This window comes from Eretmochelys imbricata, chromosome 13 (genome assembly GCF_965152235.1).
Source record: "Eretmochelys imbricata isolate rEreImb1 chromosome 13, rEreImb1.hap1, whole genome shotgun sequence".
In the NCBI taxonomy this organism is placed as follows: domain Eukaryota; kingdom Metazoa; phylum Chordata; order Testudines; family Cheloniidae; genus Eretmochelys; species Eretmochelys imbricata.
In genome coordinates, this window is record NC_135584.1 from 8,955,063 (window position 1) to 8,982,086 (window position 27,024).

At 40.6% G+C, this 27,024-nt stretch overlaps 1 protein-coding gene across 2 annotated transcripts in view; it reads right to left on the reverse strand.

The window, feature by feature from the left end:
- The window catches only part of CDH4 (cadherin 4), a 661,031-nt gene that overhangs the window by 103,571 nt on the left and 530,436 nt on the right, over positions 1 to 27,024 (reverse strand). For both annotated transcript variants that reach the window (XM_077831875.1, XM_077831874.1), the window contains one exon: positions 12,882 to 13,054. In XM_077831875.1, the coding sequence (XP_077688001.1) occupies positions 12,882 to 13,054 (173 nt within the window). The remainder of the gene's footprint in view (positions 1 to 12,881; positions 13,055 to 27,024) is intronic.

Genomic DNA, 27,024 nt, shown 5'->3' on the forward strand with positions numbered 1-27,024 from the left:
TAGTGCCTAAATTGTCCAGTGTGAATAGTCCCTTCCCTCCTTCAAAGGGCCAGATTCTGCCACTCTTTCCCATGTTGTATAGTATGTTATTTTTCAAAATTAGTGGCACTACTCAAGGAGTAAGGTACTACCCAGTCTGAGTAAAGAGTGACAGAATTATGTTTGTCAATTCACAACCACCATGTCCTCCACAACTGTATATTTCATTTCTGTAAATAGGATAAAAAAATTCCATTTGGAAGCTCAAACTCCCCAGACATTGTGGAGTTGCAATTGCTCTTCTTTGCGCTTAAGCTGCCTTTCCTCTGCATTAGGCTGAGAAAAATGTCTGCTGAATGCTGACATGGACTGTAAATGTATTCCTGTGCCACAGACAGAGCTGCAAAGATAAGACCTCTGTAAACAAGGTAGCCAAAGGGTACATTTTAAATATTGTGCCTCTGTATCCTTAAATATAGCCGTCAGCCACATTTTAAAGAGCTTTACTATTAAAAATGAATGTACATAGCTCTAGAAAGTAAAGAGTTAACTTAGCCGCTCTTTAAAATGCTAATAACAGACAATGGTTTGTGGATAAGTTAATTAGCAGAGCCAGCTTGTGTTTAATTATTTCACTTGACCTGCTGCAGATTTATACAACAATCCCTTTCGAGAGGGGAAGGGGGCTGTCGGAAACTATGTGATGTACCAGAGGAAAAACTTTAAATCTGAGTAGGGACTCTTCTGACTAAAACTCGAATGATACACTATTCTCCACATAAAACAAGCTCAAATGGAAAAAGAAATGCAGGTCTGAACCACAGAGATTATGCTAAGGACCTGGTGTGCTTCCTACTCTGATACGTTTCGGAGTAACAGCCGTGTTAGTCTGTATTCGCAAAAAGAAAAGGAGTACTTGTGGCACCTTAGAGACTCTGATACTTAACCCTCCCCGCCCCATAGTCTGCTGGGATCTTACTACTGAAGAAGGCATGAACCAACCCACTTTAATTGGTGGTGGGATTTCATGAGCAACCCGAAACAAGTGCAACCAGACTTGTACCAGAACTTAGAGCTATCTGAAATCTTCCAGCAGAGAAGAAATGGAATGAGAACTGAATAGGCTATCTGAATTCTCATTCAGAACTTGCTAATTGGAATCCAATTAGACTCAAAGGTGTATTTTGACTCAGTAGCTCAAAGTACTTTATGTCTGGCAAAAGAAACTGTAAGGTGCCTGAATATGAGTTTTCATGAGAAATTAATGACTCTAAAGATGACATTACAGTTCAACATGCAAGAGCATGCACAGAGACAAAGGATGCAATATCTTCATGCCAGCAATACCTAAATGAGACCAGGTGCAGTGGAAGAGAGTCAAACTCAAAGAGAAAGAAGTGAAAAAAACTGGGGAAAACAACTCCGTTAGCCAGCAACTGGCTTTAGACTCACTATGTGATTGGGAAGAAAATTCCCTCCATTTGAGCCAAGTACTAAGAAGATTAAGGTGGAGATTCCTCAGGGTGGATGTAAACTGGCTCTCAAGATACCTTTAAATGCCAGATTTTCTGTCCATTTTCAGATGTCACCATCCTCCTCTGCTCATCATCAGAAATGACTTACAATGGCTCAAGAACCTGAGCTGAAAACTTTTCTATAGGACAATCAGACTCACCATCACCATGTGAGCAACAGCATTGCCTCTGCTTTTTACTCTTAATGAAGACATCATTGATGGAGGGAGAGGAGGGGGAAAAGCAGGACCAAGGGTAAGGCAGACAGTGGCATGGGACAATCTCTGTTTTAGGGAAAGCAGCGTGACCAGGAGGCAGATTACCCATTAGCTCCCATGGCAGCTGCATGTCACTGGAATACCCTCAAGAGTGAAATGCCTGATTGGAGGAGACACAGCTTTCTTGGCAACTGGTCCACAACTAACTTCTCAAAGGGATTGGCATGCACTTCTTTGACCTAGCTATCTTTCCATAAAATTGACAATTCTACCCTCCTCCCACGCCTAAATAACAAGGAGAATTCCCACTGACGGCAGAATGAAAGAGAGACCCTGAGAACAGTGTGTGTTCACCTTGACACGTGTAAAGTGCTCATGTACCACATTGATTGTATAAATACCTACCAAGATAGACTGAATGTGGCAAGGAATTATTGAAGAAAAGTTCAAAATTTTTAAAAAAGTTACAGATGAACACATAAAATGCACTGTGGGCTGGAGATTTTGCATAGACACTTTTGATTTGCTGTCTGGCTGGTGAGTGTTGTACCAATGTTGTGTCACTTCAGCAAGTTGCAGGCAGAGCGCATGACTGAAATAGCAAGAATGCATGTGATAATCCACCATGGAAGCCACCAGATTATGGATCACCCAGCGCAGGTCACATAAACCTGAAAGCAGCTCTTCTAGCTAAACAGATGTACTGCTGATTCACCATGTCCAAAGTGTGCAGCCCTGCACCTCCTTTTCATCAGCATGACTACAGGAAGTCAAGGATTAAAATGTCACATGGACCTATTGATCTAGAACTGCTCCCAAAGATACAGGCTGGCATCTAAGTGATTTGCTCTCTCAGTGTGTCCCGAGTAGGTGATTGAATGTATGTGCTTTGCTCTGTTTTACTTTGTCTTTATTAGTGTTTATCTGTGTTTGTCAATATTATTTACTTCCTAAAACCTGTCGTGATATTACCAGCATGTGCATTTAAACACAGGTAGTACACTTAGTGAATGGAACTAGGGCTGTGGTGAGCTATCTGCCTGAAATTCAAACTGCCATCAGGGCTTTGTAGCTTATATGACTAACTGTTCTTTGGCCTATTAGGTTTGTGTCCAGCTCATCTTCTTCCTTCACTTGATTTTGTGAAATGATAACTATTGATATTAGAATTGAATGTGCTAGTGTGACCCCCCTTCTAAGCAGGAAGAGAAGTCAGGGGAAGTCCTTGGAACGTTTCTTTTTTGTGCAGAAGGAGCCTAACTAATTTCTGTGGTTCCTTTCTCTCTCTGTTCATAGGACTGATACAGCTTTTAAATCTCCTTTTCTCTATCCTTCCATTCTGCTTCAGCTGAATGATCTGCTTCTCCTATGACCATCAAATCTCTTTCCTAGGGACACTTGTGCTCATGCTCCAGTTCTCTCTCTCTTTCTGACTACTTCCATGGCTTAAAGCTCCTCCAGTCTCTCTTTAAGTCACTGATACAACAGCTATCATTGTAGTACCTGTGAAACTTCACCATGGTAAGTGACAGACCGGGGTTTTCTAGGGCTACCTTTAACTCTATGAGTCATGGCCAGCACTCCTACCCCTACCACTTATTCTAATATTTCCAGACCAGACACACACCTTGTCAGATACTTTAGAATGATGTTTCTGTCACCGCCTCCCTTACTTTCCTCCTCTTTACTTGATTCATCCAGTGGCTGGCTTGGTGAGTGGATAGTCACTTATCATCCATCTTGCTCCCTCCCTGATCTTTAAGGGGCCATTTTAAATTGGTCTTATTTAATAATGTGTAAAATGCATCCATCAGAAACATAACAAAGAAGATAACATATTGACTAATGTCAACTAAATTGTCTGCTCCAACACCATCTCAGCACATCATCTCCCTCATCACGCAAAAGTCTAAATACATAGATAATTCTTATGTGATTTCTTTAATTTCAACCAACACAACCAACAAATCCAGATCTGAGGATTGGTATGCCCCAAATCTAACCTCTAGATTTAAAATATAGGGAAGACTAGCAGAAGTGTCTCAGCAACAACTATGATGGTTCATAGGAAAGATGCAGTCTCTCCATAAGGTAGTCTGCAATCAAAACCACTCTGCAATCAAAATCCTCACCTTGAACTTCACCAGAGGCAAACACGAAGCCAGGACAGCTATATAATCTTTATAATATTGCTAAGTAAGCTGGCAGGAGTCTTCTAACCTTGCTGAAGCTTCTAAACCATCTTCAAGGATAGTCTCATATAGAATGCCTTGCAGTAATCTAGTTCAGGGGGCACTAGGATGATTGGAAAGGGCTGCATCAGAAAAAAAAGTTCACAACCACTTGGGCAAACACAGATGGTGGAAAATAACATTTCTGGGCACTGTGAATCCAGGACTGCAAACTTCAGTGACATACCCCCTTGTTAATAGGGGCAAACTGCATTCCTTCCGGAGCCTCCTTATACATCTTCCAAATATTGGAACTCCAACTTCAGTGGGTTTGGTTCTGTGGAGCAATGCTGAATAGAGAGTATTTGGAGTGGGTTCCTAATGCTTGACATCTACAGCTTACTACGAGCGGCTGTACACTGGGTGTATGCTATGTTTCCAAAGGCACTAAATGGGGTTAATAAACTGACCCCTCTTCACTGAGGAGTAGTAGCACTCCTCACAATAATTTACTGACAGAAGGTCATTCGGATCCCTAATGAGAAAATGAAATGCGTGTTGGACTTGTGGAACAAGTTCAAATCAGCCCTGCATACAATGTAGAAATATAAGCTCGAATCAACTATACATTTACTGGCTAAATTCAGTTTACAGCTAATCAGCTCTTCCTTTGACAGATAATGCTGCTGTGGAAGTGGGATAATTTCATAAGTGAATAATTTAACCCATTTTATCTTTTAAGTAATGATATTCAGACATATTAACATATAAAGCCTCAGTATTTACATTTTTGTTACATGGACCTGCAGAATTAAAATGTATCTGGAGTATTTGGTGATAAATGACATTTATAGAGTGGCTTTCATCACACAGGGCTTCTCTGTGCTTCACAAAAATCCCTGGGATGGAGCATGACAGACAATTGGCACACAGCTCACCACATGACTACATTGGGGAGAACTTATATTTTAATATTGTAGACAAACTTTTCTTCTTTCATAAGTTCACAGATTTTACGGCCAGAAGGGATCATTAGGTCATTCAGTCTCATTTCCTTCCTAACACTGGCCACAGAATTTCACCTCTTTACCCCTGTTTTGAGTGCAATAACCTGCGTTTAAGTAAAGCCCATCTTCCAGAGAGGCATCCAGTCTTGATCTGAAGACAGCAAGAGATGGAGCATCCACTTCTTCCCTTGATAGTTTGTTCCAGTGGTTAGTCACAGCACTCTGAGATAAAGTGTCCTGGAAACCTTAAGGCCACATGTTCAAATACAGAGACTCAAGATCTGAACACACAGAAATACATGTGTGCATGTGCAAGAGTGTACCAAGCAACATATTTGCAAATTTCCACACTTGTGCATGCAACTGCTGGAGTATTTTTCTGCATGTGTTTTTAATGCACTGACCTCAGGGCTCCATTTTTGAATAACATCCTTTAGGCCCATGAAAATCAGACAGAGCCTAGTTGTTTTCCGTCTTGTTGAAAAAGAAAACAATGGAGAAATAAAAAAGGAACTATTACACAGCAATCTTTCTTTATTTAAGGCAAAAGACTCAGATAGTACATGGAAAATACAGCTCACCTTTAAGGGTGCTTGCCATAAAGTGACAAGCCCTTACCAACTTTCTGTCAGCCATTGCTGCTCCTTCGAGATGGCTAATTTTGGTGAGGAAAATATGAAACAAATTCATATAACACAGACAAGCTCGTTAGATGCTATTTTCCTCTCATTCATTGTCCCCACCCCCATACACCCTTACCCATCTGATCTGCATGGATTTGCCAAGGTATACCTTGTATCATGTCAAGATCCTTCAGTATCATGTTGCAGCAGATGTTATTATAGTCTTATTCAGAGAGGGAGGAGTAGGCTTGGATAGCAGCACACTGATAAGCAGGGCGAGAAATAAAAAACACAGATCCTAACCATAGGCTAAATCCCTTTTGTGCTGTTCCAGTGGCATAAAGGGGGATTAAAGCTGCCAATAAGGCTCTGCTCCAGATTGTCCTGTCACAGTGGATTCCCTAGTGTCATAAAGCCAGTGAAGCCAGTCTAGGTTATCTACATCTTGTGCCTAGTGTAAAGGACTGGCTAGGAGAGAAAAGGAGCATGCTGGAATGCACTGTATTTCAGCAAGCTTAGATCAGTGGAATAGTGCCCAGAGCACCATTCCAGAGGGTGTAAATTAGAGCAACTCTGTGGCTGCTCTAACTTGCCACAGAGGCTGAACTAGCCCCCAGCTGTCCCCAGGACTGGAGATATAATGTCCTTTCTGCCTCCTCCTTCTTCTTCCAGGCACTGAGCAAAACTCTGGTGCACATGAGCATCCAGCCCAATAATTCTCCAATAAAGTTACCAATGGGTTTCTAACAAAATGGCTCCTGCAATTACCAGAAGACAACTGTTCTCATTCACCTACATACTCAGAATAGTTACCATGCAGGACACAAATGAATCCTGACACTGGCCTAGCTGAAATACATGAAGAAAGCAAGGACATTGTTTTTTAAATGCACCCTTTCAAAATTCTGTTCTCCAAAAAGTTCTAGTTTCAACAAAGACATATTGGAGAAGAGGCCAGCCACATCTTCCAACCAGCGAGAGGAACCTTTCCTCTCACACCCCCCAAAATCCTGCTGTTTCATTCATAAATAAAATAAGCCACATGCTCAGTTGCTGGCAGGCACTCCCTTTTATCTTTCACTGGGTTGAGAAAGAAACTAGCAACATCACATTCTCAGAAAGCCAAGGGTGGTAATCACAGAACTGGTTGTCATATATTTTTAAAAGGATTTTCAGAAGCACTGCTCCAATCATTTAAAAAAGAATTATAACCATGCAGAAAATTCTGAAGAAGCAGCTTAACTCTCTTCTTTACTTATTTTTAAGAGGAGAAGAATACACTGGAAAAAGACCACTTTCAAAAGGAGATCTCAAAAAGTTAGCACCATTTCACTACAATCACGGCAGAGCTGAAATACTTATTATCTCAAATAAGCCCGGGTGACATTTGAGATGTCTCGACAATTATTGGCCTGCCAGCAGTGTGTGGAATCAGCCAATTCCTTTTCTCTTTTTGGTATTTTTTTTTTTCACATGCTCAAAGGCCTCATTCATAAAATATGTAGCGGGAGCTCTTCAGAGGATGATATTGCCTATGCAGTAGACCTGATGAAGGTTATTGTGCTGCTGAGACAGATATTCTGCCACAAGATAAATCAGTGTAGCTGGTGGAGTTGAATTACTGCATCAAGAGCTCAGTGGTTGGCATACCGGCCTTCAGAGCGACAGTCTGAGTTTGATCCCAGGCTGGTGGGACAATTTTGAGCTTCAGTGAGAGTGTGGAATAAACACTCAGTGTGGTCCTGGTCACTATCCCATGGGTGCAGGGAGAAATGCTACTTGTTAGAATAGGAAACAGATGCGAGTTTGTGGCACACTCCCATGCCATGTGATAAGGATGCACTTGGCCCATTTATCTCCAGCATGCACCTGGGTGGTGCAGACAAGGAGAGAACAACGAGGACTGGAGTCCGGACATACTGCTAAAATTAAGCAGATAAAATGATTAACAATTGGCCAGCAGCTTGATATAAACCAAATAAAAGAGCGTGGCTTTTCCCCTACAGTTTAGTTATATCCTGTCTTGCAAATCCAAATATTCCACGCTCTAGTCACTGCCTGATTTTCCCTTGTCTTAATACGTTCTCCAACAGCCATTTACATCTGCTTCACTTTGGCCGGTTTTAGAGCAAGTGTTTGATCTTAATCTGCTGCTGTTAGCCTCGGTGTTTCAGTGTACCTTTGAATCTATGGCTCTTTACATTCTAAAACCCCATCATTTTCTCCTATTAGTTCAATGGGATAGATGCTCTTTTGTTCCACCTTTGGCATTTCTTACCCTTTTTGCAAGCAGGAGTTTAAATCAGACAGTTGCTAAAAAGTCCTCTAATAATTTTTATGAAGTGCAGTCCAATTTTCTTTATCTTCCTTGGGGATCCATTCAATTAAGCATAGTCATAATGAATGAATGGACACAGAGCTTTGTAACCATATTTACATCCAGATTAATGGGAACCAGGTAAGATAACTTTAAAGCCATCAATATTTTAATACCTTTGCTTTTCATTTTGCTATCTTCAATGTCAGACACATTTGGAGGCTGAGTTTTTAATTTCCTCCTCAGTTTGTCAGAAATCAGAGTTTATATGTGGCTTTAAATTACCAAAATTTGCCTCAAAATAGACTTCTTGCAGGTCTTCCATCTTGATAGTCAGCTGAAAGACTGCACATGACAAACTGAGTTGCAAAGCTGATCATTTACTGGTGACTGTAACAAATATAATCTATTTATCTACATATTTCCAAGAAACCAGTATTTATCAATATTATTATTTAAATGAAGACTCTGAGAGAGAGCACTAAAAATATAATGTAGGGAACATTCAGGCAATAGAAATGCTGAACTAGATGAGCTAAAATGTCTTCTCCATCTCACCTTTACCACTCATGTTTAACTATTTTATCCAATGCAAGGTGTTGTTGGTAGACCTCGAATATGAGCCTGATTCTCATTTACACTAAGGCTCAGATAGTTATATTTATAGAGCTGTATAAAAGGGACTTACTCTAAGCTGAAAATAAGGTTCTATATCAATAGAATAATAGAATATCAGGGTGGGAGAGACCTCAGGAGGTCATCTAGTCCAACTTCCTGCTCAAAGCAGGACCAATCCCCAACTAAATCATCTCAGCCAGGGCTTTGTCAAGCATGACCTTAAAAACCTCAAAGGAAGGAGATTCAACCACCTCCCTAGGTAACACATTCCAGTGTTTCACCACCCTCCTAGTGAAAAAGTTTTTCCTAATATCCAATCTAAACCTCCCCCACTGCAACTTGAGACCATTACTCCTTGTTCTGCCATCTGCTATCACTGAGAACAGTCTAGATCTATCCTCTCTGGAACCCCCTTTCAGGTAGTTGAAAGCAGCTATCAAATCCCGCCTATTTCTTCTCTTCCACAGACTAAACAATCCCAGTTCCCTCAGCCTCTCCCTCATAAGTCATGTGTTCCAGTCCCCTAATCAGTTTTGTTGTCCTCCGCTGGATGCTTTCCAATTTTTCCACACCCTTCTTGTAGTGTGGGGCCCAAAACTGGACACAGTATTCCAGATGAGGCCTCACCAATGTCGAATAGAGGGGAACGATCACGTCCCTCGATCTGCTGGCAATGCCCCTACTTATACAGCCCAAAATGCAGTTAGCCTTCTTGGCAACAAGGGTACACTGTTGTCTCATATCCAGCTTCTCATCCACTGTAACCGCTAGGTCCTTTTCTGCAGAACTGCTGCCTAGCCATTTGGTCCCTAGTCTTTAGTGGTGCATGGGATTCTTCTGTCCTAAGTGCAGGACTCTGCACTTGTCCTTGTTGAACCTCATCAGATTTCTTTTGGCCCAATCTTCTAAATTTGTCTAGGTCCCTCTGTATCCTATCCCTACCCTCCAGCGTATCTACCACTCCTCCCAGTTTAGTATCATCTGCAAACTTGCTGTGGGTGCAGTCCACGTCATCCTCCAGATCATTAATGAATACAATCTAACAGTCCAATGTCACAGACAGTATGATATGTACATAAACATCTGAGAAAATTATGATTTTGACCTCAGCCCATAGAATTTATCTTATAGGAACTTCACCACATGGATCAGGCTTTTTCACATAATAATCCAGATCTCAACATCCTGCTCCCATTTGGCTCCTGCTCCTAACAATGGACAGACAACAAAAATCTACTTTAGTCCCTATTCTTTCAAGAATTCAGCACACATTTTTGGTCTGGTTAGTAAAGTTCCCAGATACAGGTTTCTATTTAGATTTGAGAAAAAAAAGATTTTAGGTTGATAAAATATAAATTCTTCACTCCAATTCCAAGTATTATCTTGGTGCCACCTGAAAAGCAACAAAAACACTGGGAATAAACACACTGTATTGCTTTAGGGAGCACCAAGGATTATGTCTGGACCTGGGAGGTTTGGATTCACTGTCTTTTGTCCAACCTTGTACCCAGCTATGGGACCCAGCAATATCCTTATTCCAACTGCTTACTGCTACCATGCCTCAATTTCCTAGGAATAAAGTCACAGGGAAGATGGCCCAAAATGCAAGCTTCTTCTGAGAGCCTTAGACCTGGTCTACACGACAAAGTTGTGCCAGCACACCTATGCTGGCTAGGAGTGTGAAAAATTGACACTTCCAGGGGACATAGCTATGCCAGCAGAACCCGCAGTGTAGATGCAAAACTAAACTGACAGAAGAGCGATTCTCATGGAATAGCCAACGTTGTTAGGGGAGGTGGATTTACTATGCTGGCAAAAGAACTTCTATCAGCATATGCAGTGCCTATACAGGGGGCTATCCCAGCACAGCTGGCTCTGTAGCATAGATATGGCCTTAAAAACATTTCACATGCTAACTGATAAAGGTGGGAGGTGGGAAGCAAAGATTCTGCCTTGGTTTTTGTGTGTGATTGTTTTGGCCAGTGAGTTTTTAAATTGATTTGCTCTTCATTTGCCTTGCACCCCCTGGCCCTAAGCCACTGAAATTACTAAAAAAACTAGGACCTCTCTAAGACCTAAAAGTCAGTAGGACAACTGGAGTTTTGCCATTGATTTCCACAGGATTTCACCCTTAGGATTTAGGATCCAGCTTTGGGTACTTGGTTGCTGTCCTGTCATTTCTAGGAGGGCTATTAGTGATTCCTGTGCTGCCTATAACCTCTCTTCTACCACAAGTCTGCAACAGGCTCCAGAATTGCCTGGGATAAGCTATCTGCTTACGATTCAGTTAAGTTTCTGATTTTGTAAAGAGAGAATGTGGAAATGCCTGCTGTCATGTTTGCAAAGTCACCTAGATCAGACTGTAGAAGAGGCAAACCGGAGTGTTATATTTTTTCCTCGGCTCTGTTTCCTGTCTTCATATCCAATCTCTTGAAAGTTCTTCTTTCATCTGACCAGCTCCACAGACAGCAGTTTCATTGAGCCTTCTCCCTCCGGGTCAGCACTAGCTAACATTGCTCCTTGGGTGAGCCCCAATTCTGTGCCAGCTCCATCCAGCACCCCTTGTTTCTATTCCAAATCTTTCTGACTGCCACAGGGGCCCTCTTCTGCCGGCTGCTGCTGACTTGCTGTCAATGTTTCTATCCAGTTCTCCGTTTTCACCAGTGACCACCTTCCCTTGCTCTGAGGCTGTGTTTAGGATTTCGGCTCCCAGGCTGAATTGAGATGCATGGAAGCCACATGGAATCCTGAAACCTCAGTGTAGCCTTGAAGCAAAAGGCAGCCTGAGGTATTTGAATGAAACAGATAGAAACACTGACAGTAAAGTGTTCAGCAGCCAACTCTCAACAGAGTGCTTTGGAACCTAGATGCCTTGACGCATAGTGAAGGCAACTTGTAGTGACTGAATGAATGGAGAAACAGTGACAGAAAATTTCAGCATCCTCCCACTCCTACAATTTTGGCATCTCAGAGAACCAATCAGTTCGCCAGTCCTTTGAATGGGACCTCTTACCCATTTAGTCTCTATCCAGAGAGAGAAAGGGGTTGCATAGTTAAGGGAGGAAAAAGATGATCATTTTAACTAATTTTTGGAAGGCATCCATTAAAAACATGGTACACTGGGCACTGGACTTGCGCTGCAACAGTTACCTCTGTGGTATTGCCACCTAGATTTAAAATGGAGAAAACCACAAACACCTTGGTAAATTTAACTATAGCAGGGTGTGGAGCCTGTTGAGGTTTTTTTAAAGAGTGTTCATCATATTATCAGTGGGAGATCACAGTACAGTAAACAATTAGCACTACCGATCACTTTTATATAGTTCAGAAAATAAGATCGCCATGTTCAACATTTGAAAGGTGGTAACCCAACCAATCGTTGGATGATGGAGAAAAAGACATGGCATAAATTCTTCCTCCACCATCAGCTAATCAGAATGGATTTTGAGGACAGGAATCTCCACTGCCTGGGCTAACCCAGTTGGTTTTAATTTAGGGACAAGACATTCCACTTTCTTTTCTGTTCCACTTAGTGACTGGTTCTGGGGACAGGAAATCCTAGCATTTATGATAATCTGGTCATTTTTTCTGTGAGAGGTTGGAAAGCCTACCACTGGATTTAGCCTGACTTTATCTAATAAGAAGCGCATTTCCAAAGAAGGGTGGGGGAGGAGAGGGCTTGTGAGACTCACTTTAGCTAATCTGTGCTGGTGGAGTGTAGTTTTTATGACATAACAGAGTCTTTTTTCCATTTGGAACATTTGCATATTCTATAATGACAGCAAGAAGATCTATTTAGAGAAGAGTGCTTCTCAAAACAAAAGCACATGTGCCTTAATATGCCTTAACAGCAATAGACGTTTTCCTAATGTTGTCAACATAATCACTATTAAGTGGGGACCTTGCTGATTCGCTAACACTAGTGGGTGAATTTTTTAATGCCCGATAATGAAGCAGTGTTTGGGATCTAGCATTACGTTTAATCATTACATGTATTAAGAAATTAAGAAAATGTTCACAATGGTGCTCTAATTGTTTCCAAAGATAAAATTTAAAGACCTGTAGAAGTTAGAGATGGGAAAGACCTTTGTCCAGAGCCCTGCTGGTGAAGAACTGTTCTCTACAGTTTATTTTCCACGGCTTTGTTTAAGTTATCCAGGGATAAGGCTTTTAAAACTTTTAAGACTATCCCACAGTTTCATAGACTGAGGAAGATGAGGACGAAAGGTCCAAACCAGAACCCGAAGATCCCCACCTCTGAACTTTGCGCAAGTCACATCCAGATCTGAACCTCATGGCTTCACTCTGAAACAGAATCCTGAATACAAATGGCTCCAAGCTTTAGAACATTTGGATGTAAATCCAAATCTGGATTTTACAGTTCAGTAAATCAGTGACAACCAGAAACATCTATATTTTTTCCTTTAATCTCACCTCTCTGTCAAGTCCAGCAGCCACTGTGACAATGTCTCCTGTTTCACTATTAATGGTAAACATATTTTGTGATGGACTCTGTGGGGTCTGGGTCACAATCCGGTATCTCACCATCCCATTGGCTGTAGTGCTATCATCGGCATCATTTGCAGTCACCGTCATCACATAGGTCCCTTGAAATAAGAGAAAAGAAAATATCAATATCTTTTCATTTAGCAGTAATGCGTGGTTGGTGAGCTGGAAACCTGCGCGTCATTCAGAAATGTAATAGGCAAGAGCATTGCATTTGAAATCTACTTAATTATCCAAGAAGCATATTGTGAAAATACTATCCCTGTTTGGATTGGATACTCTGGAAGGATAATGATAATATATAACCAAGCTTCCTCTGTTTCATGATCAACGCCAGCCTTATAGTTTTTTCAAGGGTTTGCATGTTTTAAGGCAACATTGGCCCTCTACAGCTTCCTGTGCCTCCTCCCAGAGGTATAGATTTCTCCTTCCAAAAATCAGCCCAGTTACCTTGCTATGAGAATATTTCTAGAATTTAGCAGTACAAGGTCTCCTGGGGTTCTCAGCAACTTCAGGAGGACCCACCAACATGCACCCATGCCTCCAAATCCTGCAATAACAAAGTCCATCACTGCGGTGCCAGCACCTTTTCAGTGCAGAAACAAAGCTTATCTACAGAGCAAACCAAACAGCTGTTGCCCAGCAGGGAGGGAAATCAATGGTTTGGTATGTGTGGCCAGCAACGTATTGAATCGTTGGTTTGTTTCTTGCTAATCATCAGCTTCTTCATTTGCCTTGCAAAAAGCCTATTTTCCAGATATTGCTAGGAGCACAATGACAGGCTTATTATCACTGGAGTTTGGCAGCAGGGTGTTCTGTTAAAGTGGGAAATTATCATTATGATGGTAGAGGATGTTGCTTGATTGGATGGACTCCTGCAGCTGCATGGTCTTATGACCCCCACCCCCCCCAATAGCTGATGCACGACAGCCTAACATTTGTTATTATTGGGTGGAAAGAATGACTTAAAAGATGGGCACACACAGCTTACAAATAATGATCTGCAATAATATATGTAACTGATGATAAGGTACCCAAACAAGAGAAAGGGGAAAGCAGGGCTGGACCAAGTTTACTGGCTACAGAAACAAACAAGAATCAATAGAAAAATGGAGGGCATCGTTATTACGCTGCTCATTTGAGAGTCATGCATAGTGAGGGACAGATTATGGCTGGCAATCCATGGCCCACACTGGAGGAGGCGCAAAGGAGTCTCAGCAGGGATTCTAGCTCACCCTAAATGGACACTCTTTCAATGGTGGCAGCACACATGCCCTTCTGAACTCCGCCAGCTATAATAGCCATCGCAGTAATCACTGCTCTGCCCCACTTTTACATAGCTACCACCTTTGGGGGTGCTAGCAGGAAGCTCCCCAACAGGATCACATCCTTGTGCAGGTGCACATAGTCCTACCGGACTCTTTCCAGCTTGCACAACCAAACTGTCTTTGTTCTCTATGGTACTGCAGATCCCTGTGAATTTTGCTGTTTTAGCTTTTTAAAAGACGTGTAAGGCAAATTCCTGTGATACATGCAAGTCCTATTTTTCTACAATAACCCTGGTCCTCATTTGTGAAATGAGAACAAAGCATTCAACAACCTTAACATTTTTCTGATCAATAAACTTGAGCTGAGAAAAGGAACATTGACTTGGAACAAGATTGCATGAGTTATGATTTGTTCTCCTTTCTCTTGTAGCATTCCCTTTTTTCTCCTGTAAATGATGTGAAAACTGATACAAACAAAGAATCCATCCTTAGATAAATGCTTTATAGGAGAAATTTCAGTAGAAATATGTTCCACAAGATGTTTGATTTGAAATGTATGTTATCTTAATGCATTCCATAGAGATAATAATCTCTGAACAGGTTTCAGAGTAGCAGCCGTGTTAGTCTGTATTCGCAAAAAGAAAAGGAGTACTTGTGGCACCTTAGAGACTAACAAATGTATTTGAGCATAAGCTTTCGTGAGCTACAGCATCCGATGAAGTGAGCTGTAGCTCACGAAAGCTTATGCTCAAATAATTTGTTAGTCTCTAAGGTGCCACAAGTACACCTTTTCTTTTTGCGAATCTCTGAACAGTATGCCAAAACTTATGGTTAATGAAAATGGAAAATAAAATAAAATCTATTTTAGGAGATATAATAGACACTGTAGTACACACAGGTATCCAGAACACCAGGCTCTAGAGAAACAGACTTCATGATATAGTTTCCGGTGTATGAAAACGTAACAGTTCAGAAATTTGGTACCCTATGTTGCCGATAGGAAGGAAAGAAGATTCTTTTATATTCATGAGAGATGCCTAGGTGTAGGAATTTACAAAGTGCCAGACTCTGCAAATTCTTACTCATGTGAATAATTGCATTGATCTCACTGAGACAGCTCCTGTGAAGAAGGACAACAACCCAGGTGAGGCTTTGTAGGATTGGGCCTCATGGCTTTTCTGTCCCTTCACCCTTGTTTCCCTTGATGCAGCACTTTGACCAATAAAATAACATTTTATACATTGCAGTTCTAGAAAACTGATTATATCAATTGTCCTTGACCTGCAACCCTATAAGGACACACGAGTCATGTTAAATGCCTCTTATGATGTGAACTGAGAACCAGGCAGCTGTGGCTCTTGCTGCAATCTGCTCTGATTCTCATGTGTGACTATTATAATTTTCCATTGTGAGATCCAAATTAGCAGGAAGCAAAGAAAGATTTGGGGAACTTGACATGAATGCCTAGCTTGTAGCATAACAAGTAAGGGGGCAAGTAGCTGTACCGCCCCAGGGTGGGTTCCACAGATTCTGAGAAAGTCACATTTCCTTCCCTCGTTCCCTCTTTGCTGCAAGAAGGAAGTAAGCTGATAGCATTCCACTATCCAATACCTAGTATATACTAGTACAGATTACTTCCTCCTCCATGCCATCTCTGCTCTGCTGCCTGATATGTGGATGGGTGCAGCCAATGTGCCCATTCCCTTCAGCTGCCTACCCAATTCCTGCCTGGCTCTGTTGGAGGAGAGTAACAGCTTTACAGAATCTGCTCAGCTCTCCATGCTGTGACCCATGTGCAAAGGTGCACTGTCTTAAGGGCAAAAAGAAAAGGAGTACTTGTGGCACCTTAGAGACTAACAAATTTATTTGAGCATAAGCTTTCGTGAGCTACAGCTCACTTCATCGGATGCATTCTGTAGCTCATGAAAGCTTATGCTCAAATAAATTTGTTTGTCTCTAAGGTGCCACAAGTCCTCCTTTTCTTTTTGCGAATACAGACTAACAAGGCTGCTACTCTGAAACCTGTCTTAAGGGCAGGTGACAATCCTACCATTATTGTGTGTATTCTGTATTCAGTATTATACATATTTACTCCATCTTAACCAAGACACTGCTCTTGCTGGACACTTTCTCAGGGTATTGTAGTGTTCAGTGAAAAAAAGGTAGATTGTTAAAATATGGCCTGCTGAAGTGAATACCATAAACATACATCCACATATTCTGTATATATCTAGGTGGAGTGGGATGGGCATAAGCTGCTGTGGTATTGGGCATCTTTGTGACTGCAAATTTAACTACTGTTAGCGCATCTAAATAGTTTGCATAGGGATACTTGTTTCTATATTTTTAATTGAAATAAATTATATCTATTTTTACAGTACTCATCATTGTAGTATCTAGGCACACATATAGGGCTAGACTGTACAGCCCTTACTCAAGTGAGGATTCCTATTGACGTTAATTGGGCTACTCGTATGAGTAAGGGTTCACCAATGTAAGGACAGCCCAATCTAGCCCACATAGTGTGTGTGTTTGAATTTAGCAGAAATTAAAGTAACAGGCTAACAGTGCTGGCTGTGTGCCACTGTGCATGCAAAGAAACGGCCATTATCATCCCACAGGTCTTTTCCATCCGATATCATGGACTGACACTGCGAAAGCTGTTCCAAAGAGCCTTGCTAAAGTGTCTCCTGTCTTACTGTTCCACTTCTGGGTCAGCCACTGCCAACAGTCATGAATTACAACGTGGTTTTTAAGATGTGGGGACTAGAATGAGATGACCAAACCCATTTTCCCTCGTAACCCGAGACAGGATTTGAAGCAGTCATGGGTTTCTGATAATTACTACTCAGCCCGTTAGTTCTGCAAGCACTGTATAAGCATGAATTTAGTGCAGTTCTGATCTGAAGAGCTCATGCACTCACACACTGAACAACCTAGACCTCATTAAGAGAGAGAACACATGAACTGATGAAGCACAGAACATTGACCAAACCCAGGTTGTGTATCACATTCTGAAACATATCATCTGAAAGAGGTCTCTGATATAATTTCACTAAAACAGATACATGATCTACGAATATCAGTAGAGAACCTGTTGAAATAGAAACATTTCTTATCACATCAGGTACAACATAGATTAAATAAAATACACCTCCTAGTAAATCATGTCAATATTAAATCAAGTTTGTTACACCTGTTGAACAACCCTCCTAAGCAACTGATTGAATTATCATGCTCAGAGAGTGCTGACAAGAGCACTGTACATTAGCTCTTCATTAATTAATGTGCCAAGTTCATTTCTCAACTGAGTCAAAGTTAACATATGACTTGGCATAGCTGATCTATCATTAAAAAGAAGACACCAAGAATCTGCACTTGACAGTGCATGTCTTCCGTTTTACAACGAATGCAGCCTTCTGGACATTACTTTGTCAAGTAATGCAAATTTATTTCAACAAGATGACAGCTGAATATATGAAATAGCAAGGCATCCGTTGCCCTGATCTCCTGCCTGCCTGAGACAGACGGTATGCGTACGCTAGACCTGATGGGGGTAATTCCAGCTCAGGTAGACATACCCACACTAGCTCTGATTTGAGCTAGCATGCTAAAAATAGCAATGCAGCCATGGTAGCGCAAGCAGCAGGTGCAAGCTAGCTGCCCAAGTATGATCTCATCTGAAACCCTGGGCACGTACTCACGGCAGCTAGCCCGTCCCATTGCTAGTGCTGCGGCTACACTGATTGATCAGAGCAAGCATGGGTATATTTTCCTGAGCAAAAAATTACATCTCCAGCCCCTGTCTAGACATACCCTATGAGTGTCACTGTGTGAAAACGTCCCCTTCAGATTGATTGGACTTTCTGTGGGATGTGCACATGATTAGAGAAAGTGATAAAGAAACCATTAAGTGCAAGACAGAGCCTTACAGAATATATTATGGCTGGAGGAGCGGGGGCTGGTAAAGATGGTTAATCCACTTAGTGCAGAATGAGAGTTTCTACACAGGGAGTTAGTGCGGAATGGCTTTTGTGCTTCATATTCACATCCTAGCGACTTGGCACTCACTTCCCCGAGCCCTAAGATTGATTCTTGTTCAGTTTGGAAATGATTCATAGAATCATAGAATCATAGAATATCAGGGTTGGAAGGGACCCCTGAAGGTCATCTAGTCCAACCCCCTGCTCGAAGCAGGACCAATTCCCAGTTAAATCATCCCAGCCAGGGCTTTGTCAAGCCTGACCTTAAAAACTTCCAAGGAAGGAGATTCCACCACCTCCCTAGGCAACGCATTCCAGTGTTTCACCACCCTCTTAGTGAAAAAGTTTTTCCTAATATCCAATCTAAACCTCCCCCACTGCAACTTGAGGCCATTACTCCTCGTTCTGTCATCTGCTACCATTGAGAACAGTCTAGAGCCATCCTCTTTGGAACCCCCTTTCAGGTAGTTGAAAGCAGCTATCAAACCCCCCTCATTCTTCTCTTCTGCAGGCTAAACAATCCCAGCTCCCTCAGCCTCTCCTCATAAGTCATGTGTTCCAGACCCCTGATCATTTTTGTTGCCCTTCGCTGGACTCTCTCCAATTTATCCACATCCTTCTTGTAGTGTGGGGCCCAAAACTGGACACAGTACTCCAGATGAGGCCTCACCAATGTCGAATAGAAGTGCAGTTCTGCATGGAAAAGTTACTATGTAAAAATGGCTTTGTGGGGTTCCTTGTATCTCAGTGATTCAAGATCATACCGTACATACCCATTTGATAAGTAAAAGAAAGATAATATTTGTATCTCTCTGTACATGCACAAATGCATGCACTCAAATGTTTAGCTCTGCAAAGTCATCCTGGGACCGGAGTGGATTCTTTCTGGCTCAGATGTTAATAATAAAGAACTGCAGACTAATTGCTGCCCTCGCTTTCCCTTTGTCTTCAACCTCTGATCTCTCTCACATCCGTGCAACCTCATTTCTGTGCAGTAAAGATTGGGTTTTCACAGTGTTAAGATGTACAATTGTGCAAACAAAATCTGAGAACAGCTGCACTCACAGCTCTTTGAAAAGATGGCCTGTCATGTTTTCGTGTTACAATTGCATCATAATTACCACTATTCTAAGGTGGGTAAAAACAAGACTGATGTTTATTAGTTAGACTTAATGCAGCGCTAATGGGGTATTTATCAAAAAACTAAAAGCCTTCCACGCTGTCCTTTACGCCTCATACCAATGCAATAAATAAATACATAAAATAACCCCCACCCTCATCTGTTCGTGTGTAGAAACAGACAGGCTAAAATTTCATGCAGTTTTCAGTGATAACTTTAATTCTTTATTGAGCTGTGTCTTACAGTTTATGTTTTTAAATGGCTGGTAAATGTTGCAGAATCATTAAAGGTTGGTTAACCTTCTCAGTCTAATTTGGTTTTACAAGATACTTAATTTAATCATCTCCCCATAGAAAAGGAATGAATCATTATGTGCAGACATGTAGTGATGACCATATTACATTAGATCTTCTTTAACCCAAGTTAATAATGGCTTTGAACTGATGGAATCCTCCCCTTCCTCCTTATTTCCCCCGCCCTCCCACCCCCCCCCCCCCAAATTGCAAAGCTCATGTAGTGAATGCTCTACATACCAATTTTGGTAGAAGAATAAAGCGATCACTGATGGAAAGTTCATGGTTTAAAAGTAGAACAAAATTTGTAATGCTTTCCTAAAACTGTCAATTTCTAATTTAAAAGCATCCTGATAATTGCTGTCTTATACTCCCTGGGTCAGATTCTCAGACCCTTACTCATGTTGAATAGTACCTTACTCTTCAAGCAATACCATTCATTCCAAAGAAACCTCTTGCAGAATAAGGTATGGCTCAGAGAATAAGGATAGCAAAATCTGGCCCTATATTTGTACAAAATGGGATCCCAAACCTGAGTAGGTTCTCCGGGTGCTACAGTTATACGAGTACTTCTCCACTTACAATAATAACTTTTAAATATTTGTTCAGTGTTGAAGGCAGCAATCATCTGAAAATCTTAGGTTCCCGGTTGAATCAGTCCATTGTCCATCTTGGACTTGTGTATGAAAATTGCACTTTGCCTTTGTTCTCCTCTCCTTGATGATTTCATTGTTGTGATTCCAGCAAAAATCAAAATGGACAAGACTCTTGTTCTGAGAAGCAACTTCAAGTTCAATCTTTTGCGTTTGCAGGACCAGAACATGATTTTCATCCAGCCGCCACGCTGAGACAGATTCTTAATGTAAACAAAAGGCATCAATGGAGCCACAACAATTCACACCACTGGAGAATCTGGCATTGGCGTTTTAGGTCCACTGAAGCTCTTGTTTTGGGGGGCTGATATTCTTTTAAACTATCAAGGGACTAGTTGAAAGTAGAAAACATGCTTGTGTGATGGTAGGACATTTTGGGCCTTGCCACTTTTAACCATGATCCTTTACAACTGAAGTAAGTGCAAGAGTTACACTTGTCTGTAAATGGGGTGCCTTACGGCTGTGACCAGCTGTGTTTGATACACCAAAATGCAGGTCCTTCATGAAGCACTGCAGAACCTGAGAACAACCCCATAGATATGAATATGAAACAACAATAATAATAATACCTCTTATACAGCAGTTTTAAATCAGAAGATCTCAAAGTGTTTTACAAGGGAGACCACTGACCATATCTCCATTTTGCAGATGGGGAAACTGAGGCACAGAGAGGGGAAGCAACGTACCCAAAGTCATCTAGAAGAAGAGCTGGGAATAGAACCCAAATCTCCTGAGTCCCAGTCCAGTACTTTCTCCACTAGGTCACACTACCTCAGTAGTTAATAACATATGATAAAATCAAATCGGAATCAGACTAGCCCTGACTAAACTAAGCATTATATTTTGATCTAGAGACCATCATGAGTTCTAAACTTTCTTGGGTGAAGGAACAGGAGTCTTATCATGGACGCCAATGTGGCCAGCATTTCATTCCTTGTATTTTGTCAGCCAAGGACGAGGGGGGCAAAAACTAAAACCAGGATCGTTCAAAGTTTTAAATGTAGGAAAGGAAGACAGACACAAGTGCAAAGCCATAGCCTATGAGAGTGAGAAGGAAATAAAATAAACATACTATTTCAGTCAAATAAGGAGAGGCAAGAGTTGGAAGCCACTGAAATGCCAGAATAACTATTTTCAAATCAATGAAGTATTGTCTGGATAATCAATGTAATGAATGAAGAATAGGGAGAGTTGTCACTACTAAATGTAAAGAAGCAGTGAAGATGATAGAAGAGGCAATTTAGAAGATATGAACTTGAGGCCAGCACAGAGACAACTGCTGTAGTATCTAAGACTAAAGCTCACCAGTGCACAAAAAATGGATTAAATAGATGGTAAAAAGCCATTTTTACCACTCTCATCACCCCAAATGCAAAATGAGAATCAGACCCTCTAAATTTATGCAGCAGTGTCATCAAAATAAATAAATAGTGCCAATTAAATAAACAAGTGTAAGGCATGGAGATGAGACAGATGCTTGAAATTCTGTTGCAGATTTAATAAATTGCAAATATGTCTAATCTAAACTGTACCCTGCATCACACAGACAGAAAAGTAAAGTAGAAGCAGCATTTTCCTTTCAGATGCCGCTCCCTGGGGAGCAGCTGAGAGCTCCTGGCATGCTCTTTTACCATTTTTTCTTTTTGTAATCAATGGCATATTTTGACCTTTCAAGCAATTAACCTAATTCACAGAGGATGTCACTCCCTAATTACTGGAGACATCAGATTCTCAACCTCAAACAAGGCACGAAGAGACAAGCTAATGTGAATAAAGAGAACAAATGGGTCTAGAGAGATGATTGAAAAAAATCAGAAAGGGTGCTGTCATCTGGAACTGAAGAACAAAATAAACATCTTGGGAAAGAAAACTAATGCATGCACTGAGTACAAATCACACAGAGTTTAGCCAGATTTGAGGTGAACTCTTGTATGATTTGGGAATGTAGTCTGGAGCCTGGTGAGACTGAAAGCACCACAGAGAAGTTATGTGAAGTAAAACTCCAAGAGAGGCAAACAGACTTCTGTCCAAATGGATGAACCTCCTCTGCTCATGAGGCAGTTTAGTAAATGGAACCACTTGCTTCTCACAGTAAACTCAACAAGTGGAATAAGAGAGATTTAGGACAAAATATTCAAAAGTGTGAGCAACAAACACAATTTGCATAAAAGCATGAATGTATGTGCCTAATTTGCACACACACACACACACACACACACATTGCACAGCTATAACTGTGCATGCAGACAGAAAGACAGATGTCCGATGGCAAATGCATATGCAAATAGTGAAATTTTGCAGACATTTTTCTACAAAAATCTGGGCCTCCACATACACTGTACAATACCATTGTGCATCTTGAATTTTTCACTGAGAAAGCAGTCTATACAATTATAATGTAGTTTCATAATTTCCAAAATAGAATAAAAAAAGTGTTAGGCTTTTTTCATGACAGAGTGGAAATTAAAGTGCACAGCAGAAAAATCTATCAACATTTCTTTGTAGAGTTGAGCTATGAGAGAGGCCATTAATGCAACTAAAGAAACAAAATATACAATGGATGGTAGTTAACATTCAACAGATTGAGAACTGGAAGAATGTATTAGGGCAACTGCAACAATGTTTTTCCCCTGTGGTCCAGCAAGAGCTCCCACTCTAGGGTCCCAGATCCTCAGTTGTCGACTCTCTTGAGCAGAGACCCATGTATCTCTTGCTCCTGAATGGAGTTTTTCCCAACCTGCACTCTTTAGTACCTACGCTGTGATAGTCTCAGCAAGCCAGACTGCCTAAACAGGCCAGTGTGTATGCTTTACTTTCTCTCCAAAGGCTATGAACAGCTGTAATTGCCATCAACCAAAGGTCGCCATACAGCTCTTTATAAGCAAGCACATTTATTCTTAAAGTGAAAGCATTACAGAGAAAATGTATTTAAAAAAACCCTACAAACATGCTAATAAGCTTACTAGAGATCACCTCGCAGTTCCAACAAGGGCTCTGGTAGGAGTCAGTCCTTCAAACCACACAAAGGAGTTTTCTGTGGTTACAAGCTTTCACAGCTTTAGCTCAGAACTAGCACACCCGTGAACAAATAGTCTTTCCTTTATACAGCTTAGGCATATGACATTGGTCTCATGTAATAGGTGATATGCAGACAAAAACAGTCTCCTCAGGGCATAGCTTCAAAAGACTGGGTTTTTGCATAACCAGTGGTGAGGGATTTGTATTAACCTCTCCTTAGGTATTTTCTAGGAACACATGTATTGTCTCAAAAGACCATTCTTGTCTGGCACATTGTTCAATATAGTCCTTGGTCCATTCAGGCTTCTCATCACATCTCTCCCCTAGAGCAGTTACATACAATCCTGGGCCACAATAATATATAAACTTTGCATTTAGTACAATGGACCCAAAGAGACAAACTTAAGACAATAAGGTTTTTTTAAGGATATTAAAGGAAATTGCTGACTCTGTCACAGCAGCTGCACAGGATGTCTCCAGAAAAGATGTAAGATTTGCTTTCCATCCTTTCAAGCATATTTGGATATTTTCATTTGATGTAATCTGATAAGACTTGGTGATGCTAAGTGAACAGGGAGGGCTAAAGTTCACTGACTTCAATGCAGTTAGGTCAGCAGAAAATGTGTCCTTTAGTCTACAAGGGGAAACTGTGTAGACTGCATAGTTTTCTTACACAATATGTTACACACACACACCCCCATGGCAGATTCAACAGAGTACCAGATTCTTGATTGTTTTTGACTATTCACTACTTGCTGGAGGACCCCTGGAAGCGTAGTTACAGCCTGGTTAGCATGATGCTTCACAACTCCTCATTGCTATCAACTTATTCATTTCTATTCTTTTAAATAATGTGTCTTGATTATGTTTTCCCATAGGTATATGGTACATTATTTGTGGTTGTTTGGTAAAAACATTGCAGTGGTTGGGCTACTGTATTGCTATAATTTATTTCCAGACTCGTCTCAGAAGATTATTTCAGCCAATTTTGCTTTACATCAACTTGGCCATTTTCTTTGAAGAGAAAAGCATCAGAGTTTTTGGATGTGGATTTTTTTTTTCTTGAGCCCAATAATTCACTGCATTGCTGTTGGGACTGGCTGTTTCTATACTAAAAAACTAACTAAGCAAAGTATTCCATAACTACCCAGTTTTGACACAAAATGGAAAGCAGTAAAATGTGGTTGCGTATGAGCACTTTCTCATCACAGAATGGTGCTTGGCTGAGCAAAAGCCTTGAAAGAGGATATTGTCTTTCCTAAATTTATGCCCAACGTGTCAGAGAGAGAAGAGGGTGGGTCGGATGAAGCCATTTTTAATAATTTACAAAATGCAAGGATGAAAATAGCCTCTATCCAAACTGAACAGATGAGGCAGCATTAAGATGTTTAAATGGACTGTATGATGAACATAGTGATAATGCATCTGGTAAGACTGAGAAAACTGCTGAATCATATTCTGTTAATAAGGCAATCAGATGAGTTTTTAAGTGTTATCCCTTTAAGGACGATGATACTCTTGCTATTTCTATGCTTTCCTAGTTCTAGGGATGATTAGGAAGAAAATGCAATTAGAAAAACACACTCTCATGCAGGGTAGGATCCCCCACAAGATTTCACTGTATACATAGTAATGTGGAATTTGATCGTGAATGGTAATAATGACCGAAGTGAGTAAATCTGGGTCATGTTGAGAGAGGCAGATTCTTCTCTTGCTGTGTCACACTTAAGTTGCATACATTTTAGGTCTTCCTTTTCATTTTGTAAAGAACCTTAGATTTTTAAGGGTACGGGTATCATTAATTTTGTCCAAAACTAACGTGAATAATACTTCACAATTTCAAGAGTCAAAGACACTTGAGACACTTTCATCATATTTCTGGGTCTACACCCACCCACCACACACACATGCTGTGACACACAGTTTCAAGTATAAGTCTCTCTTTCCCTGTGGATCAGTTCCTCAGCTGCGTCAATCACTGTAGTTCCACTGAAATCAATATAGCTATATCAATTTACATATGATGAAGACCTGGCCCTATATATTCATGTATACATATTGATGTTGGGATGTGGTAAGTGGTAACCCACTGTTTCCAGTTCATGAGTATGTTATGATGTCTTTGACTTGCCCATTCCACTGGGCACTTAATAGTGGTATAAAAGTCTGGCTATGGATTTTTCTGAATAGTCCTCATTTACTAAGGCCCTGACAGGACAAAGCACTTGTAGACGTGCTTAAAGTTAAGCACATATTTAAGATCATCCTCATTCAGCAAATTGCTTAAGCATGTATCGAAGTCCGATTGGCTTAAGAGAGAGTTAAGCACACGTTTAAGTGCCTTGCTGAATCAAGGCCTTAAATAAAGAATAATGAAAATGATTTGCCTCCAAGCTTGTAAAACAACACTGACTGTATTCAAATTGAGATTATTAGCTGCATCTTAGTGTTTTTGGATTGATTCAAATTTGAATGGGAAGGAAATATTTTTCACTTACTGTCTGTTGCCAGCAGTTAAAAATGATGGTTCTTATTGCCACTGACTCTGGAACTTTACCTTTGCCATTTTCATTTCCTCTCTCACAACAATTTTACCACCTACGGCACTTCCCCTCCTTGTAATTTAAGTGGAAATACAACCTTCAGGATGATGAGCATCTCTTTGCTAACTGTACTATGAGGTGAATGAGAGGAAAGAGCCAGGAATTCAGAACCTCAGTGCTTCATACAAGTGTATGTATAAATGCAACTCTGTGCCTTAAAGGATTAATTTCACAAGCCTTAAATTGCAGTTTAATTTGAAAACTAATTCAGCCCCATAATTGGCTTTTTCTATTCAAATCGCTGAGGCTAAAGATTTAAATTCTTAATATTCAGATGACTTTCAAGTATCTGGCCCCATCTGTGCATTAGTCCATGGTGTTAATCTCTCAAGGGAATCTCTGCTAGCATAGAAATAAAATAAATAAACAAACAACTGGGACACTAATAGCATAAACTGCTTTAAAAAAAGCCCTGATATTATATAGAATATTTATTTTTATGAGATTTCTTTAACTCAATTTGCTACATGTAGATTTTGCTCCCAACTATTTAATTTTTTAGGTGACATCAATATCAAGAATCACACTATCAGAATTGCATGGAGTTAGGGGGAGGCAGTGAATTTTAATTACAACATTTTTCACTTAAGGAGTATCAATTATAATGTTCCATTCCTTTGGAGGTTTACCCATGATGCTTAGAGCTTCTTCCAGTTCATTCAGGAGTAAGAAACTGGCATCAGCTCTGCCCTTCAGTTTAACTATGCGCTAAAGAATCAAATGAAAAACAGGGGGAGGTGAAATTCTGGCATCATGGAAGTCAACAGGAGTTTTGCTATGGGCTTCAAAGGGTCCAGTATTTCACGTAGGCCATAGGTAGGGGGGAGATAGTGGATGGGTTAATATTAAAATGCCTCCCACACAGAGCTGGTTGGAAATCTTCCAACTGAAGGTTCTTCCAGAGGAAAATGCCAGTTTGTCAAAAGTGAAACGTTTTTTCAAAATTTTGACAAAATTTCATTTTGAAAAAACAAAAACAAAAAGCTACTGGAGTGAAGCATTCTGATAAGGCTGATACTTGTTTGACCTTTCTAGAGCAGAATGTTTTGATTTCCCATTTCAAAACATCTTTTCATTTCAATTTTTAAATACACATTATATAATATAATATGTAAAGTCATTATTGGAATGTA